This window comes from Aplysia californica, unplaced genomic scaffold (genome assembly GCF_000002075.1).
Source record: "Aplysia californica isolate F4 #8 unplaced genomic scaffold, AplCal3.0 scaffold00550, whole genome shotgun sequence".
Lineage (NCBI taxonomy): Eukaryota > Metazoa > Mollusca > Gastropoda > Aplysiida > Aplysiidae > Aplysia > Aplysia californica.
This window is the reverse complement of record NW_004797820.1, coordinates 303,830-322,784: the sequence shown is the minus strand read 5'-3', so window position 1 is coordinate 322,784 and position 18,955 is coordinate 303,830. Positions and strand designations below refer to the sequence as shown.

Sequence of the window (18,955 nt, the reverse complement as noted above, 5' to 3'; positions counted from 1 at the left end):
CCCCTCTGGGGAATCTTATACAACTCTGCCGTTCAGCCCCGGTTACACACAACGATAAATAGTATCAGATTCGTCGTATGAGATAACTGTCCGTTTCATCGAACCGTGTTGTCTGTTTACACGTTCTAATCTATCGTTCAGTTTTCTATCGACTGAGGAGATTCCTCGTCATGAAGCCACCATGTCTCTTTGCGACGACAGCAATTTGCCTGCTCTCTATGTGAAGGTTTCGAGCTCTGGACCAAATGAATGAAAGGCGAACAGCCGAACACTGTACCTCTAATTCACGAGTGCTCCCCCCCCCCCCTTTCCCCTGTACATTTTGATTTAGCAGAACAGTGTCTTTAGAAAAAGGTGGCCATACTGTAGGCCTACCGTGCAACGCACCGAGCGACCTTGATGCACAGCTTCACCCTTAACGATTAACTAAATAATAAAATTGCTAAAATATTTATAATAACGCCCCAAATCAGGTTTTTCGCGAGGAACTTTGCTTATTTTGAGACGCTGATTCCGAATATGAAATCAGTTTTTACCTATGATAATTATTTTAAAAAAAATTGAGTTCTGAGTTTAGTTCTGCGGGGTGGCAAATTTCATAGTGAATCTACATCACAGCGCGTCTCACTCAAGTTTGACTTGACCGTGATCGCACGGAAAATATCAAACAGCGCTTGATTTCTCGACCGAGTTTCCAAATCATCGTTCAATCGTCCAAATTTTGTGCAATTTTGTGGTTACACCTTACGATTTATCGTATGATCGCTAGACCGTCCAGTTTTTGTACAATTTATCGTTACGTGTAACCGGGCCTGTTGTTAGTAAGGTCAGACCAGAGAGGTCAGACACTTATTGTAGACCACTTTCATTTTCCGTGTCTATGACGTTTGCCAAGTACTCATGAGTAGCTCATAAGCAGAAAAAGGGTCAAGCCCTTTTCTTCAGAAAACAAAGTCCTGCTTGATGAGGCCTTGAATCTTTCGAAACCAACTATCGTTTGTTTGTTTGTTTGTTTGTTTGTTTGTTTGTTTGTTTGTTTGTTTATTCGTCTCAAGTCTAACGTCTTACCGCTCGATTGGGACGCTTCTGTACAATGTAAAAAAATAAAATGGTTGCATGTAGTCTTCGTTAGTGCGGTAAAAAATTCGTGATGCAACCTATGGTCAAATATTTCCTAAACTATCGAAAATGGACTCGCCAGCTTTTTCACAATGACTTGTATCAATTTGTCTGAACAGATTTATATTTTTGTAAACACGCGTTCTCTAAAATTCCATAATAAATACTAATAAAAAATCCCCCAGTGGATGGTTTCTACAGATTTTAAAAGTTTTACAACTGGGGCAATATGGCTTTTGAAAGCAAGTCTGTCACGTTTTTCTAATCACGACGTTAAACTTATTGAACGCATATTTTGAGAACCTTTAGTGCAAAAAATTATGTTCAATATAAAATTACTTTCTTGTAACAAGTTTACGAATTTCCCACTAGACTCGGTTCTTTCGGAGATGGACGTTAAACTCGGAGGCCCTGCCTCTTAAATAACCTAATAGTGTTGATAGGGGCGTTAAACCTATACCATTTCACCAATTTTTCACCATTTGCAACAAGTTTGGCCACTATAAAAAAGTGTCATTGGTGAGCTGTGGTGTAGGTCATAATATTATCCGTATGCAAATTAATTTTCCTTACAAAGTAAGTCAGTTATCAAATTTTAATGATTTGGCTGATCTACTAACGATTGAATGAGTTAGCCAACACTTCGACAAGCTGAATATACAATAAACAAGTATGAATGAATAGAAAATACACCAGTAAATAAAATAACAAATATGCTTAAATAAAGGAACGCTCATTTGACCCACCTAATAAACAGCAGAAATGACAAACAGGCGTGCACAACTGACATCTGTATAGCACATGTGGGAGTTTTTACGCTCCCTTCGACAGAAGTCTGATCTTTATGAGGCGGGCTGCGACCTTGATGTCAATGCCAACCCGGGCAGAGAGAGAATATTACAAAGGCAGCGTGCTGAAATCAAGCGCTCGTCAAAATACAGAAATCGGAGAAACAGGCATTTTCCAGCCAGTTTGGACCTTTTTTTAATAGAATTTTTATTTTTTGGTTCAACCTCTTTTATGTTCATATAAAAAAACCCATTTCTATGTGAGTTTTACTTTTTTAAAAATGATTAAAGGCAAAAAATATGTCATTTTACTGTTTTCAAGGACTATTTAGCTATTGGAGCTACCAAACTTTGGCCGCCATTTTCTCGCTACTTTCACCACTGAAACCAGGCGACCGCGCTTCCTTCAAACACAAAGATCTTGAGTTCTATTCTGGATAGATGGATATCTATTTTATTGGAAACAAAGCAGATAAATCAGCTTTCAGATGATACCAATAACTCCACATGCCCCAAAATTCACGAGCGTCCGATTCCACCGCGTTGTGACATATTGTAATACGAGATAGTGTCCCAACACAAAGACAGAAATATGTAATCGATAAATAAATCTCCCCTCACAGCAGGCGTCGAACTCAAGCCTTCTACGTGCGACGGCGAAGTCCTTGCCTAATGGCTACATCATAGATGTCGGTAATCTGTATGAAGGAAATGAGTGAACCACAAAGAATACATGTAATAATAAATTATACATGTAGATCTACCATTATAATTTGGCTGTAGAGCACACTGCACACACCGATTTTGTCTTCTCACTATCTTGTAGACTTCAGCCTTTCTTTCTTATCAAATTCATTAACTCTTAATAAAAGGAAGGTTATCCCTCCTTTTGTTACCTTAGAATTACATAGTTTTATCTGCACAGTACCTAGTTTAGAGAAATTAGACGTTTTTCAGTTTCACAACATGTCAAACTGCTTTTTCGAGAACGCAATTCTTTGAATATCTGGATAACGACCCCGAATAATTTTACGACTTTGATAGCGCGTAGATAGAACGTTTGGTTTCTGACCTCATGGTCTTAGTAACTCAAGAAGGCCAAAATGTTAGACAGAACTTAAGAATTCTAGGGTGGCGCTTTGTCAATAGCCAATTTCGCTATCCGAGTTTTCAGCATCACAAACTTTCCCATAATTTCATCTCCCTATAATTTAGCCTATTTGCAGAAAATAAATACCAAGCTGAATAAAATCGAGTGATAGCTCTATAATAGAGGAGGACACTTTCTCCATCGTCAAAGCAAAGATTCTCTTTGGTCAAAGTACGAGAGATCAAATTATAGATACACCCTATATTACGTTTTCTAAAGCTCAGCACAAACATTATATTATAATGTTTCTAAAAGGGGAGAAAACCCCATAGTGGATGAGCTAATGAAATATATCATTTTCGACTACAAATCTGTTTTGAGATTGATCCAAAGCGTTGTTCGTGGTATAGCCTACTTGAGACTAGAATTGGTCTCTTTTAAGGCCAAGCGGGCCAACCCAGATTTCGGGGGTTTCCTAAAATCTTGACCTACACCAAAAGTGGGCATTGCCTTACCTATAGGAGAAGTTTGGTTTCATTGGTGTGTATATTTGTTTTTGTTTTTTTTTATAGAGAAAGCTCTGCAAGATCTAGTCTTTTAAAGAAACTGAACAAGGGACAAAACTTTACCTTCGATTTTCTCAAAACACCATTTTTCGGGGTAGCCTCCTTGTGCTTAAAAGCGAACAATTGTAACTTAGTTTTCTCCCATTGTGTTCTTGAAGTCATTAGAATAACAATATCTTATTTCAAGCATTTTATACTTATATCTTTTTATTTGTCTTTTTTTCTGTTCTGAACCAGTATCTGGATGCCGTCTATAAATCAAGGCAACACTTTGTCTGACGAAATGGTGCACTTGGTGGCTTTAGATGACGCATTTCCGGTCTTATTGAACAGCGACGGCCAAGTCACCTGGACTCCGCCAGCGCAGTTACACACTACATGCACGCTGGACATGACCAAGTTTCCCAATGATCAACACGCGTGCACTTTCTTCATCCTTCTAAACAGCTACCCAGCTGATCAGGTGTATTTGAACTCGTCGGCAGGAGACTCGATCATTTCCACGAGTTGGCTGAACGACGGCCAGTGGGAACTACAGAGTGCCACCGTTTTCACTTCCTCCTTTATGTTCCTGGAAGATCAGAACAGGAGTGCTCTGTCTTTGATGATCAGATTCCAGAGACTTCCCACGTTCTTTGTCCTGAACTTGCTGTTCCCCACTTGCGCCTTATCTTTCCTGAACATTCTGGTGTTTATATTGCCGGCGAGCTCTGGGGAAAAGGTGAAAGAAGCTTTCTGTTGATTGATTTGTGCGTTTGTGTGTTTTCTCTGTCTGTCTGTTTGTCCGTCTGTCTGTCTGTTCCTCGCTATGTGTGTGTGTGTTTGTGTGAGAGAGAGACAGAGAGAGAGAGAGAGACAGACAGACACACAGAGAGAGAGAGACAGACAGACACAGAGAGAGAGACAGACAGACACAGAGAGAGATAGATAGATAGATAGATAGATAGATAGATAGATAGATAGATAGATTGATAGAGAGAGAGAGAGAGAGAGAGAGAGAGAGAGAGAGAGAGATAGATAGATAGATAGAGAGAGAGAGAGAGAATCACAGACAGACAAACCGATAGACAGACAGATAGATAGATAGATAGATAGATAGATAGATAGATAGATAGATAGATAGATAGATAGATAGATAGATAGATAGATAGATATTTTAGCGCCTTACGTATCCACAGTACATTTGGTTGTTTTAAGGGGTTTTTTTGCTCAAATATTCTGCGCCAAATTCTTAAACATGAACAGTCTGTTTTAGATGAAGAAGGGACCCTTGGTAAACAAGATCACAATGTTCCCTCCAATTTCGACCTATTTTTGTCCACAAAAAATGGAAGAATCAATGAAAAGTTCCGAGTCAGGTTTTTAAAACAAAATAAGCCTGTTATATGATAAAACCCATCAAACCTTGGACGACTCAAATCTCAGATTGTCTAATGCCATGTATCTCCAACATTCCAAATGATCGTTTTCGTGCTTATTTATTGTTAACCGAAATCTATAATACTAGATCTACTATTTTGCGGCTTCCGTAAGAAATTACATTCAATGCAATCTCTATCAATCTTGCAAACTCTACAGTTTTATTAAGGAGATTTAGATCATACGATTAAGCAAGTAGACCTCTATGCATCTAGTAGAATTCACAAAATTGACAAAAGTTTCGCCTAGCAGGCTTCATCAGGAGCATTCAATCATTAACACTCATAAACTGCCACATGCAATCATGAACAATCCTGAGCAGCCACGAACAATCATTAACAATTATTAACAATCAATAACAATCATTAACAGCAACTCATTTTCATGAGCTATCATGAGCAATCACGAACAGTCATGAACAATCAATAACACTCATTAACAGCGACCCATTTCATTTACAATTAGGAACAATCATGAACAATCATTAACAGTCACTCATTTCTCTTATAATTAGTCATGGGCTATCATGAACAATCATTAACAATCAATAACAATCTTTAACAGCGACTCAATTCATCTGCAATCATGAGCAGTCATGAATAATCATGGACAATCATGAACAGTCATGAACGACCACTAAAAGTCACTCAATTCAGGGCTTCCTCCTTTACGCTTCACAGGTGAGCTACTCTATCACAGTTCTTCTGTCGATGATGGTGTTCATGAGCACTACCACCTCCGTCCTGCCCCCGACCTCCTTGTCCGTACCTCTCGTCACGCAGTTCCTCACCACCCTCACGATCATCAGCATCCTCAGCGTTGTCGCCACTGTCTTCTCCGTCTTTGTCCATCACTTGCGAGAACGGCAAGAGGCCGAGCACGGCATGATTGTCAAAGTTCTGCAAAGTCTCACCAAACTGAAAGGCGGGAACGAGTTGTCCTCTGCGCATGCGCAGTCCGAGAAGAAAAAGAAAAATGGCGACGGGGCTGGTGATACGGCTTTGTTTTGGAGAGGGAAGACGTCGAGCAAAGTCTTTCCAAGTGATGATGAATGCCTTGAAAGAGCTTCGAGCATTATTGGTTTGGATAACGAAAGGAGTGTCGAGCCTGACCAAATTCCAAGTAGAAGCCCTTCCAAAATATCGACAGAATTAATCCATACTGAAAAAAGCAATATAAACTTCAGAAACGACGAGAGTCTTCCTCCTCTTGAAGAACCCCCAAGCTATCAAGTATCAGAGACTTCAAACCAATGGGTAAAACCAAAAATCTTTAGCAACACACTAAACAACAACAACAACCAGTCGAGCGTAGCGGTTTTCAACGAAAAGACAAGAACTATCAAGACAGCTAACGAGGAAGAGAGCGAGTCAAGAGAGAAGAACAAGAATCAAGGTGAAATGTGCTGGAATGGAAAGAAACTGGCGAGCACTGTAAACAAAAGTAGCAGTGACTACAAAAGCAGTGATCCCCAAGATGGCGTCAATATTATGACAAGGAACAAAGGCTTACGCCTTGTTTTCTCCAAACACCTGGACACAGGTCTGTTCTTAGTGTTTGCTTTAGCCTGGACACTGGCTAGCCTGACTTATCTTTTCTTATTATTTTTGTGATATTTGACACCTCGCTATCTTCAGTTTTGCAGCCTTAATACAGGCACTCTTTTGACTTCTCACTATTGTTAGTTCTGCTGTCTTGATTTGTGTATCCATATCGCAAGTGGTGTGACATAACACTTTCTTTGCGATAATTAATATAATCTCTATACCTATATTATACTATATTTTTTTAAGTTCGTCACTTTGGCTGCCTTAAACTTCTGAACCACTTAACTTTCACATTTAACAAAATTAATTCAGGATCTTTTAAAGGGTGCACATTTTTATTGAGAAGTCGGAAATTACTGTAGTTTAATTTTCAGTTTTTCATTAGTTTCGTTTAGATCTAATCTTGGGAAATCCCGTCTTTTAAGAAGCCATAGGCCTAAACCTATTAACATGTATATGCTATTTTCAAGAAATTCAACTTAGTAATAAAACATATTTTAAGAGATATTGAAAGCATCTTTGCAATTAATAATTTACCTCCTATCTGCCAATCATAGCATCATGCATTATAATATAGCTATCAGGAGATTCATAACTGCACACGGGGGCTCCTGTGGCCTAGAGGATAAGGTGTTGGCCTCTCATTCAAAGGACCTGGGTTCGAATCCGGGTACCGACGGGAAAATGTTCTTCTCTAAAGTTGTCTCCTTTCTTCACCTCCTTTTCTGCTCTCTAACAATGTTCTGTCGTCTGCTTTCGTCTCCACTTTCTGTCCCCACCCTCCGTTGCCCCCCTCCTCTGGGCTCCTGACTCTTTCTGCAGCTTTTCAACTCCTACTCCTTGGCTCCTTTTTGCTGCTGTCTTTCAGCCACACTCCTGATCTTCTGGAAGGAAAGATCTACATCTAGCCTTCTCGGATAAGAGCGAAAAATCTCGGAGGTTCCGTGTATCATTCTTGTGAGCTCTTCAGTTTCAAATGTCAATTAAAATTATAATTTTAATTTCAATATTTTTGCACTTTTGAAAATATATGTGAATGTTCCTTGAGGTGAATAAAAGAATAAAGATGGACGGAAATGAATAGTTTTTTTACATGTATTAAAAAAATATAGAATAAATTAATATTGTGAATTTTGAGTTTGATACGTGGCATTGTATCATTCTTGTGAGCTCTTTAGTTCCATACGTTAATCTTAACTTTAATTCTAATTTTAATTTTCACACTTTTACACTTTTGAAAATATATGCGAATGTTCCTTGATGTAAGTAAAAGAATAAGGATGGAAATGAATTTTAAAAATAATTTAAAAAATAAATAATTTAATGTACTTTGTGAACTGTGAGTTTGATACCTGGCATTGTATCATTCTTGTGATCTCTTCAGTTTCATAATATGTTAATTTTAATTTTAATTTTAGTGTTCACATTTTACACGTTTGAAAATACCTGTGAATGTTCCTTGATGTGAGAGTAAAAGAATATAAATGGAATTGAATTTTTGAAGAAAAAAAAATTCCAAAATATAAAATATTAACACAATTATAAGATTACCGTGCACTTATACGATCGTTAAAACGCGCAGCAAAATAGCGCAGAACACATGCAGTCTTTGTTTTAAAGATATCTTTTGTTTCTCCAGAAGAAGATCAGGAATATCCCCCGCGGCGGTGCCACTGACTGTAGTGTCTCTAGGCCGTTCCCAAAGGGGGGACATTTCTCGTTCATGCACAGTAGAATTGTAAATGGGCTGATTCATCAATGTCACGCTCATAACTGTGCCTGATCTACAACAGGGAACTGCTGCTTTTTCCCCCCTAATCCTTACTATTGTCATTTTTCCTCTACTTCTTTTGTAATTTTGTCACACTCTTGTGACCCACTATTTCCAGGGTGCTTTGATAGTCGAGCAGACTTTGTGCAGTTGAAGCTAGAGAGGTGAGCAGAGTAAGTCTGATTCCCTTAGGACTCTCTGTTGACATCCACCTCTTGGCTCTCATATGACCTTATGCAGTTGCGAGCGCGCGCCGTAAAACCTCTACTAAGACAAATAAGAACAGGAATCGCACCCCTTGCGCGCGCAGATCGACTGCTTTTCGTTCATCGGCCTACGAGGAGCGGTGAGAAGTGACGCCGATAACTCGAGCTCTAAAATACCTATAAACGACTTTTAAAAGCACGCAGGAGAGAAAAGGCTGACTGAATTTCACGATGTAAACAAAATCGGCTTTTGAGGGATGAGACACGTACTACACCCATGATTTTGTCGCCTCATATTTGCTTTTACTTTTAATAGTGAGAGGCCCACATAATATGGGCTTCTTTCAGTCATGTGGCAAATTTACTTGAATTTACTTGGAACCAGAGCTAGAATCATAGCAAGCGGCACATGTCCATAGCTGCTTATCTCTCCTTTCCAGCGTCCACCCCAGGGTCTTCCTGCTAATTGTCTCCATGAGGAGCTGGTTTGAGACACGCCTGACCACTCCTCGGAGCAAACTGTTCTTCCCTGTGCACCGCACATGTTTTTCTTTTATTGTGCTGAGTGTGTGGGAGTCTGTCTCCTCTTGGACGTGAAGGCTCTCCTTGCATCTGGCAATCGCCATTGGTGGGTCAAGCATGATACAGCCATTGGGTGCTTCTTACAGGCAACTTCATCAGCACGCTCATTTCCGTGCATCCCGGCATGACCAGGGCAGAACACCCATGTTATTCTTCGGAGGTGGCTATTTGCAATGGAAGCTCCCCAGTCAATGTAGAGCCACCTACTCCTGATTTTTTCTTTGGTGCTCATCGAATCTGTGACGAACAGGGCATGTTTATGTGTGGCAAATATTGGCCCGAAGTCACGAAGTGGCAAAGAACTCCAAGAGGCAATACAAAATTGCTTGAATGACGTTCCTTTTAACCCTGTCCGTTCGTCGTGTAGTTTTACTATCGTATCCATACGACGTGCAGAACTCTGTGCCACCATTTTCCAAAGATGAAATTTACTTGTTATGTTAGTACGATCTGTACGTTTTGCATAGTAGTCTGTGAAAATGATTTTTTGAGAAATACTGAAAGTTTCAAAGAGATCTTTGTACTACATGTAGAGGTGTTCTAAATTAATGTGAAGAATACAATGACACAGGGAAGATAACTATTGCTGTTAGGAATGTTTAAAAAAAAATAAAATCCAATAATAAACTTGCAATACCAACATAAACAATTGGGAATAAAATTATATCAATTTAAAAAAACCCAACAACCCAAAAAACACCTGGTAAAATAAACTGCAGTGCACCCGAATAAAATAAATCAAATAATAAAGTCGTTTCAAATGCAATGCATTACTCGTTTTTTTATTTATTGGAATTCAAGACAAACGCACAAGCACACACACACACACACACACACACACACACACACACACACACACACACACACACACACACACACACACACACACACACACACACACACTCACACACTCACACACACACACACACTTAAAAACATACACACACATAATATTGTATTATATTATATTTTCTTTTCTTATTTGTTTATTTATATATTTATTTTTTTGATAAGTGTTTTACGGCGCTCGCGACTGTATAAGGTCATATGATGAGCGCGGGACACATTAAACATTTTCAGTTGGTAGGAAATTTTGCCCGGGTGGCGGCCGATTTTAGATCACCAAGGGGTCTTCAACGTGCGCAACTTGCACACGGGACCTACAAGATTTTTCAAGCTTGTCGGAGAAGGCTAGGTTTAGATCTTTCCTACCAAAGGATCATGGGTGTGGCTGAAAGACAGCAGTAAGAGAAAGGCTGCAGAAAGAGTCAGGAGTCCAGAGAATAGAGGTGGGCAAAATCCGGAAAATCTATAAGGATAACCGGATAATTTTCAATGAATCATTATCCAAATCAGACTCTTAACTCTCTTTCCTGACCTGTTTGCCGAAGTGGGTGCACCTATTTGTTGAAGTAGTGCTAACCCGTTTATCAAAGTGATTCTAACCCATTTGCCGAAACGATCCATATCATATTATTTGCCAAAGAGATGCACTAACGTAACATATTATTATTATCCTGATTTTGCTAAAGCGACTTATTGCCCAGCCCTACCAGAGAAGCGGGCAAAAGAGGTGAGGGGACCACAAACTGGAGACGAAAGCAGACGACAGAACATTGCAGAGCAGGAAAGAAGGTGGAAGGAGACACTTTTAGAGAAGAAAATTTTTCCGTCGCTACCCGGATTCGAACCAGGGACCTTTGGATGAGAGGGGAACACCTTAACCTCTAGGTCACGAGAGCCCCCTATATTTGTGTGGGTATATAAATAATATAATATGCAGGGGCGGTTCTTTCACTGGGAGGTCACTTTTTTTTCAGCTGGACATTAAACAAGAGCGTAAATGCTGACAAACATTTTTTAAAAAGTTTTAAGTAAATAAACTTTAATTAACGTTCAAAAAGCACTGGGTCGATGTGCAGGCGCTCTGAGAAACAATAGGGGTTCACTGGTGTTTTTACTCTGTAGACATATACACGTGTTCTTATATAGACCTATATTCAGGCTGCTTTAACACACATACACCCCCCCCCCCCCACACATACACACATACAGAGAGAGAGAGAGAGAGAGAGAGAGAGAGAGAGAGAGAGAGAGAGAGAGAGAGAGAGAGAGAGAGAGAGAGAGAGAGAGAAGAAAGAGATATATATTATACAATACATGACAATGTATTATGTATAATCACCAAGGACTACTATACTCAAGGACGTGCACCGTCGGATTCCTGACTTGGCTAGCGAAGGCCATCATATAAACATGTCCAACTTATCACTAGGCATAAGATACATTTCATATTGAGTGTGAGAAAGCTAAAACATGTAATGTTGTTGAACGCAATATCGTAGCATAGTAATACATGTTATTTCTATATTTGTATTATGTCATGCAGAAATATTAGTATGAAGGGCATTTAAAAAATGTTAACGAATACAACAACAAGAATTAGGCTTACTCACCAAGTCAATCCGCCATACGTGCCTTCTTGGTGGATGTCTGTAGCAGGGCTGCATTCTTTTGCTGATCCTTCTCTAGATTGTGCAGACCGCGGAGTAAGACATTTGCCAGATGACGGAGCAGTTTCTAGGACTGAACGATGTCGAAGTCGTGAAATTCCCCCATGGTTGATAGAATTCCAACAAGTCTCTGACGACAACAAACTCTATTTTTTGCTTTCTTTACAAAGGAAAGTCCAATCCTAGTCAGGTCATACGTAGACATATGGGGGGTTTTAAGGGAGCCTCTGGACACTTCCTCTAAAATGTTCTTCACTTCTGTGGAGACGAAAGGCTCATCCTCGCTGTAGGTGTTGTCATCTATACATTTCGCTCCAGCCATCCTGCTACATAGACACAGCAGCTTTCTTCGTTGGCAGTCAGAGTAACATCTGAGAAGCTACTCTCAATGGCTTCTCTATCAGCAGCAACCAAAGGCCCACAGCACAGATGTTTGTCAGAGGTTGATGGGGAATCATCAGCTATGACATCAATACTCTCGAGAAAAGATGCTGCATGCCTAGCGAGGCGCTTCTTGCATGCCGAGATAACATCTACGGTGGACTGCCTGTAAACGGAAAATTCGCCTTCAATGCGATCGCTCTGTATCTCACGCAGCAGCACATATTGAAATCCTGATGACAATAAGTGTTTTGTCACGGCACTGAGTCCACGCATGGTTTGTACCAGAGCTTTCTTGGTGTCGTGGGTGAGGCATTTTTTTCGAGACACTCCCTGTCCTGACATTGATTCTTCAAACTTCTTGGCATACGTGTCCAAACTATCAGACGCTAACACCTGAGCAGCTCTGTGTGGATCCTTCATACGAATGTCCTGTCCCTTGGCATTTACAGTATACCACCAGTTTAGAACAAACTGAACGAACTCTGCAGTGGCATAACACCCTTGCAGTGCCAGCCCAGCAATAACCTTTTCATTGAAAATTCTTAATACATGTTGCACATTTTGAAGTTGTAGTTTTGACGGGTTGACAGAGGCATATGTAAGTCGCGTGGTTTTATTTTTCTTGTGCTTGGCAAGACCAAAATGTCTCTTAGTTGTTCATAACTGCAGCGGGGAAACGATTCGATAGCGAAACAGTAATCATTTACAAAAAATTGTTTGTGAGTCAACAGTTTCAGCTGATGAGTTATAAAGTCTAGCTTTCTTTCCCTTTTCTTTTCCTGAATAAAAGAACAAAATAATAGAAAGATTCTAGTTTACTGGACCACTAGGCAATTACAAATTACAAGAAATCAAGATCTTAACTTTACCTTAGTTTACTCCAGTCCTTCAAAATTTGTTGATTAGATCTAGATTTACTAATTGAAATTGTAAACATCAACTGTCTAGGTACGAGATTTTATCGGTAGGAAAATGAAAAAATAATCTTTTTTTAAAATAAACCACTGGATTATATGTAGGCCTACTGCAAAGCAAGGATCGACATTATTTTTTAAAATTATTTGTTAAAACTTAATCCTACACTACTGGTCCAGTATACTAGGATCTTACCTTTGGGTCTTCAAGTTCTGTGCAACGTGATTGTTCCAATACTTCCACAACTCTCTCAAGCACAACATCCAGAGGAACTTTATAGTTTATGGCGACGTGCACACACTCAAAAAATTGGGTGTAGGAATTCAATCCGTTATTTGGATTTAATATTTTTCCCAAGGGAACCCTGGATCCTTTCTTGAATGCGGTGAGTGTAAGAGGGGAGCACAATGTTGGTTTATTCTCAACAACTACTGATAAAACACACTCTTCACAATGCTCAGTCATGAACATGGCAAACAAATCTGTCCTCTGTTCTTGAAAGAATTAAATTGTCATATTTCTTGTGGAGTTCCTTTTCTGGAGAAAATTCTGAAAGGCTACAGATTTTTTCTTTTTTCATGAAATGACGGAGTTGCTGATCTTCTTGTTTGGGTGGACGAGGGGGTGGTTTTGGCGTTGGTAGGCAAGACGAGGGAACATCAAATAAACTCGGCGGATCTACTGGTCGAGTGTATCCTCCAGGTAATTTAATCACAGGATAATCTGATGGCCAATGCCTTTCACTGATAAAGAATTTGTCTGGATCTAGAGAGAAGTTTTCACGAGGGGGTAAAACAGAAAGCCATCTTTGTCTCTCAAGTCCTTCTTTTGGTACCTTGAAGACTCGACATTTATTGTCTTTATTGTAGTTACCTTTGCAGTTTACAACCCCACGTTTATTCGGCATGGTGAAATCAAACTATTCTTGAGCATAGACGGGCCGATTAATTCACAATAATCCACAGAATTAACAAAAACACTCCGAGAAACATGAGGAGAGGAACAACATTTGAATCGTGAACATTGATCACTGTACTTCTTTCCGGAAGGATGCGCTTACGCGGATAAATGGTGTCCATAATTATGCTTACATTTCTTTGCTTGGAATCTTAATAAAAAATAAAAAATATTGACACCTTTCAATATCTGATTCATTTCTGCATCATTTTTATTAAGATCAACGAATTTTACAGATATGATTCATTCTACTTCAAAGGCGATAAATAGTTCCCGATTCCTACGAACGCGTCAAAGCTAAAGATAAGGCACTGGGTCAGAATGGGAAAATCCAGAGTGTTTGACTCGATGGCCTTCGCTAGCCAAGTCAGGAATCCGACTGTGCACGTCCTTGAGTATAGTAGTCCTTGATAATCACATAATACTATACATAATAGAAAGTAATTACACACACACACACACACACACACACACACACACACACACACACACACACACACACACACACACACACACACACAAACGCGCGCGCAAACATACATATACATTTAATAAATAAACACATATTACATATAATATTAAATATAATATATATATAATATAATCTATGCATATTATAATGTGAAAATTCGTCACTTCCGCCGCCAAAAACTTCCGAACCACTTAACTTTCGAATTTGACAAAATTAATGGTGGTTTAAAATCATTTAAAGGGTCCACAGTTTCGATGATGAGCCTGAAGTCAATGTGATTGAATTTTCAGTTTTTCATTAGTTTCGTTTAGATCTAATCTTGAGGAAATCCGTCTTCTAAGATACCATTGTAAACAAGTGAGATTTCCATTCACTAGCCGTGCGCACTGTTCACACCTTTGAAATTATGGAGTGTACAACCACAAAAGCGGGATAGAGAGAGAATCAATCTATACATCTATTATATATTTGGCAACTTGGAAACACATGACATGTGTCATTTTTCTCTCAAGATTTATTGCTGTATGCCAGTAGAGAAGCCAATGATTTTCAGTTGATGTTAATGCATCGATCATTCCTTTCATCGAAAGTGGGCCTAGCTAGTATTATATAAAATGTAATATACTATAACTTGGAGACAAAGAACCAGAAATAGTTAATTTCATGGAAAGAAAGAAAATAGCAATCATGATCTCGTCAGATACATGTATAAGGAAGAGAGGCAACCACAGCAAGCTGACCCATAAAGGCTACTTCCTGATCTGGAGCGGAACACCTGAAAAAGAGAGAGCCAAACATGCTGTAGCTTTCATCTTACACCCATCAACAATGGATACAATCTATGAAATCATTCAGATCCCAGAGAGAATAGTGAGCATAAACCTCATAGAAGGTGGCAAAACAACACCGTACAGTACACCCTGTTATATCTATGTAACTTGTAACTGGAAACTTGTAACAGCAAACTTGAACTTCACTCAGGAACTCAGGGGTCTCGTCTTGGGTCGCACATAACCAAACAATTTATTTATGATCAATATGTAAAAGGAACAATATCTACACAACACAGTATTTACATTTTATAGAGTGCATGCCTTCATTAATAATTGACACTCGTACGTCTCAGTCATTCTCACATAGTATAATACAACACCAGCCGAATGGTACCCGTTTGCAAAGATATACAATACAAACATGACATATTATGGTAATGAAAATGACATAAACAACGTGGAAGTGCTTCTACAAAGGGGGGAACAACGTAAAAACAAATGTCCTGCTAAGGGAATGAAATAAGAGCAGGTATACTAATTATTTCCCTTACATGACACACTGAAACATAGGCACCATGTAACGACAGCTGTACAGAGGAAGATGGACAATCATAATTATTTCCAAGACCTGAGTGACCATATTAAATGGTAAAGCCATTCTCAGCAAGCATGCCATTAAGAAAAGATGGGAAAATTACTTCCAAGAACTACTCAACCCAGACGCTTGACACGGACAACAAGAAGAGTTCCAACCATCATACGGTGAACATACAGAACCACCAATACTTCCCAATGAAATCGAAAAGGCACCCAAAACCAGCCCCAAGAACAAAATCCCAGGACCAGATAGCATCACAGTGGAAGCGTTAAGAGCTTGTGGAAACACCAGCGTACTGTGGCTCAGGCGGATTTTCAATAGAGCCTGTGAACAAAGGGAATGCCCAGAAGACTGACAGAAAGCCATAGTGGTTCCACTATGGAAAAAGAAAGGCAACAAACGGGACTGCACAATGTACAGAGACATCTCTTTATTAAATCACGTAGGGAAAATATACGCAAAGATACTAGAATAGCGGATAAGACCTATTGTAGAGAGAAATCTGAGCGAAGCTCAGTTTGGATTCCGAAAGGGAAGAGGATGCACGGGTGTTGTATTTGCATTAAGACAGATATGCGAGAAAACAAACGAACACAACAAAGACTCCAACATCGTCTTTATAGACCAGGAGAAGGCTTTTGACAGAGTAAACTATGCAAAACTCTGGAAGACACTCGAAAGGTATGGCGTCAAAGGACAAATGTTAGATAATGTCTTATCTTTTTATACCAACAGCAAAAGAACGAAGGAAGGCAATATAGACAGGTTCAAAGTAAGATCTGGAGTACGACAGGGATGCGTTCTCTCCCACCCCCCCCTGTTTATAATATATATGGACACAATAACACAAGACGCAAACCAAAACCCAGAAAGCCTAAATGAACCTCTATTCGCAGACGACCAAGGTCTTATTCACCCAAACCGACAAAGCCTCCAAAATCACACTACCGAATTGAACAACAGCTGCGCAAATTTTAACATGAAAATAAGAACAAAAAAACCCAAAACAGAAGTTTTGAAAGTGAGCCGAAATCGTTGTCCCCTCAACTTATTGTCAATAGTAAAGTAAAGTTGTTCCCGCATCCGATCCGGACATTGGGGATTGCTTTGTTAGTGAGACAACTTCCTGGGCCTTGGGCATATTGTGGTAGGGTGGCCAGTTCCTTTCCACGCCGCCTTTACTTCCCCAACTCGAAGTCAGGTACCCATTACTGCTGGGTGGGCAGGAGGGGGCGAAAATAATCCGTGTCCGAACCAAGGCTCAAACCCGGACTTTTCGCTTTGGAGACGAGTGCACTAACCGCCCCTCCACCGCACCCTCCTGTCAATAGTAAACAACTGAAACTGGGGAAGGAGTTTATATATCTTGAGAAATGCGAACCCAAAAAGCCAACTCTGTCACCTACCAGCTCGCACCCCTCTATGGATACAAAGAGACAGTTTATCACCTCAATATTCCTACCAACATTATGCTACCAGTGCCAGACCTGGACATTAAGTAAAACCCATGAAAGCAAAATCACCGCTTGCGAAATGAAATGTCTCCGTAAATCCCTTAGCATCACAAGACAAGACAGGCAGAAAAAGGAAGAAGTAGGAGCAGCTATCGGCATTGAGTCCTGCCTGCATTACATAGAAAGACAGAGAATAAAATGGTTTCGCAACCTGTTACGTATGTCACCTGGCCAACCAGCCTCGAGAGCCTACAACACCAAGCACTCAGGTTATAAAGGAAGAGGAAGGCCACGCAAACGGTGGATCGAAGGTGTCAAGGAAATCCCGAGAAAACATAATAACACAACTGAAAGAGCTGCGGAGCTGGCCTACCATAGAAAACTGCATCCCCCCCCCCCCCCCCCCGACGCAGCAGAGGATGAAAAAGTAAAAGTATATATATATGACAGCATGATGATAATATTAATATTATTATGATATGAACAAAGTAAACAGCGAGGAAGAGAGGGGAAAGGGAGGGGGGGGGGGTACTTTGTCCTACGAAAGCTGTCTTCCTACCGAAGTATGAAAGTAGTTTAAGAGCTAACAATCGTCCCAGGGAAATCTGATTTCCAGAGAAATGTCAAAAGGACACGAAGGTCGCAAATGGTCAACACAAAACGGATGCAGACCTACGTGTATCGTTAGTAAAGCAAAACTTCTTGACTCTTTCATTAGTGGCTCTTGATTTATTCGCATGAAGGTCTAGGCCGGTTGACATGAAGCTCTATCCCTGGGAAAATTTCCCCACTTCAAAAACTCAACCATTTCATAAGCCACGAAGTAGGAGTGTCGTCAGTTCACTGCCCTTGGCGATCAGTTTACGCACGACCATAGACATATGTTATAATATCCATAGCAATCGGTCCTGTTGGAGATTGACGTTTGAGGTCCCACTTCTTACACAAGCTCAAAGAATTGAACGAGGAGTTCAATAGTAAAGTTGTCCCCGCATCCGATCCGGACATTGGGGATTGCCTTGTTAGTGAGACAACTTCCTGGGCCTTGGGCATATTGTGGTAGGGTGGCCAGTTCTTTTCCACGCCGCCTTTACTTCCCCAACTCGAAGTCAGGTACCCATTACTGCTGGGTGGGCAGGAGGGGGCGAAAAAAATCCGCGTCCGCACCGAGGCTCGAACGCGGACTTTCCGCTTCGGAGACGAGCGCACTAACCGCTGCGCCACCCCACCCTCACTTAAGCCTATATAATTCTATTGTTCATTGGGGCAGTGGTTACTTAAGCACCATACTTAAATAAGAGTTCGTCACCTAGAGTACAATGAGAACCAGTGTGGGAGGCGGGCGAGTAGGCCTACTTAATGGAAGTTTCCGGCCCGTTTACATCCGGAATGTCAGCTAAGTACAATAGAAACACACTCATAGTGACATGTAGACATGTAGCTCTAGATGATGAAGATGAAGATGGGGATGGTGATGATGATGATGATTTTTTGTTGTTAACTTAACGGGCCTGGCGGACTCCACAAAGAAATCTTCGAGCGAGAGCGAGGCTCTTTTTCGGCTCCATTGTCAATGTTTTTACCGGCACCTCCACTCGTCCAAATAACTCCTTTCGAATTGCCATTGTTCTTGGACTTTCAAACATATGTTTGACATCCTCCTTTTCATGGCCGCATCTTCGGCAACATGGGCTGAGCTCTTCATTTACAAAGTTCTTATACCATCTTAAGCTCCAATGAAGCTCTGATGATGATGATGATGATGATGATGATGATGATGATGATGATGATGATGATGATG

The 18,955-nt window shown here is 40.2% G+C and overlaps 1 protein-coding gene across 1 annotated transcript in view; it reads left to right on the top strand.

Moving 5' to 3' along the window:
- LOC101846911 (neuronal acetylcholine receptor subunit beta-3-like) overlaps positions 1-8,206 on the top strand; it is a 14,600-nt gene extending 6,394 nt beyond the window's left edge. Inside the window, exons 3-5 of the mRNA XM_005106692.2 lie at positions 3,801-4,284; positions 5,663-6,524; positions 8,169-8,206. Coding sequence (XP_005106749.2) covers positions 3,801-4,284; positions 5,663-6,524; positions 8,169-8,206 — 1,384 coding nt within the window. The remainder of the gene's footprint in view (positions 1-3,800; positions 4,285-5,662; positions 6,525-8,168) is intronic.
- Positions 8,207-18,955: the final 10,749 nt, after the last annotated feature.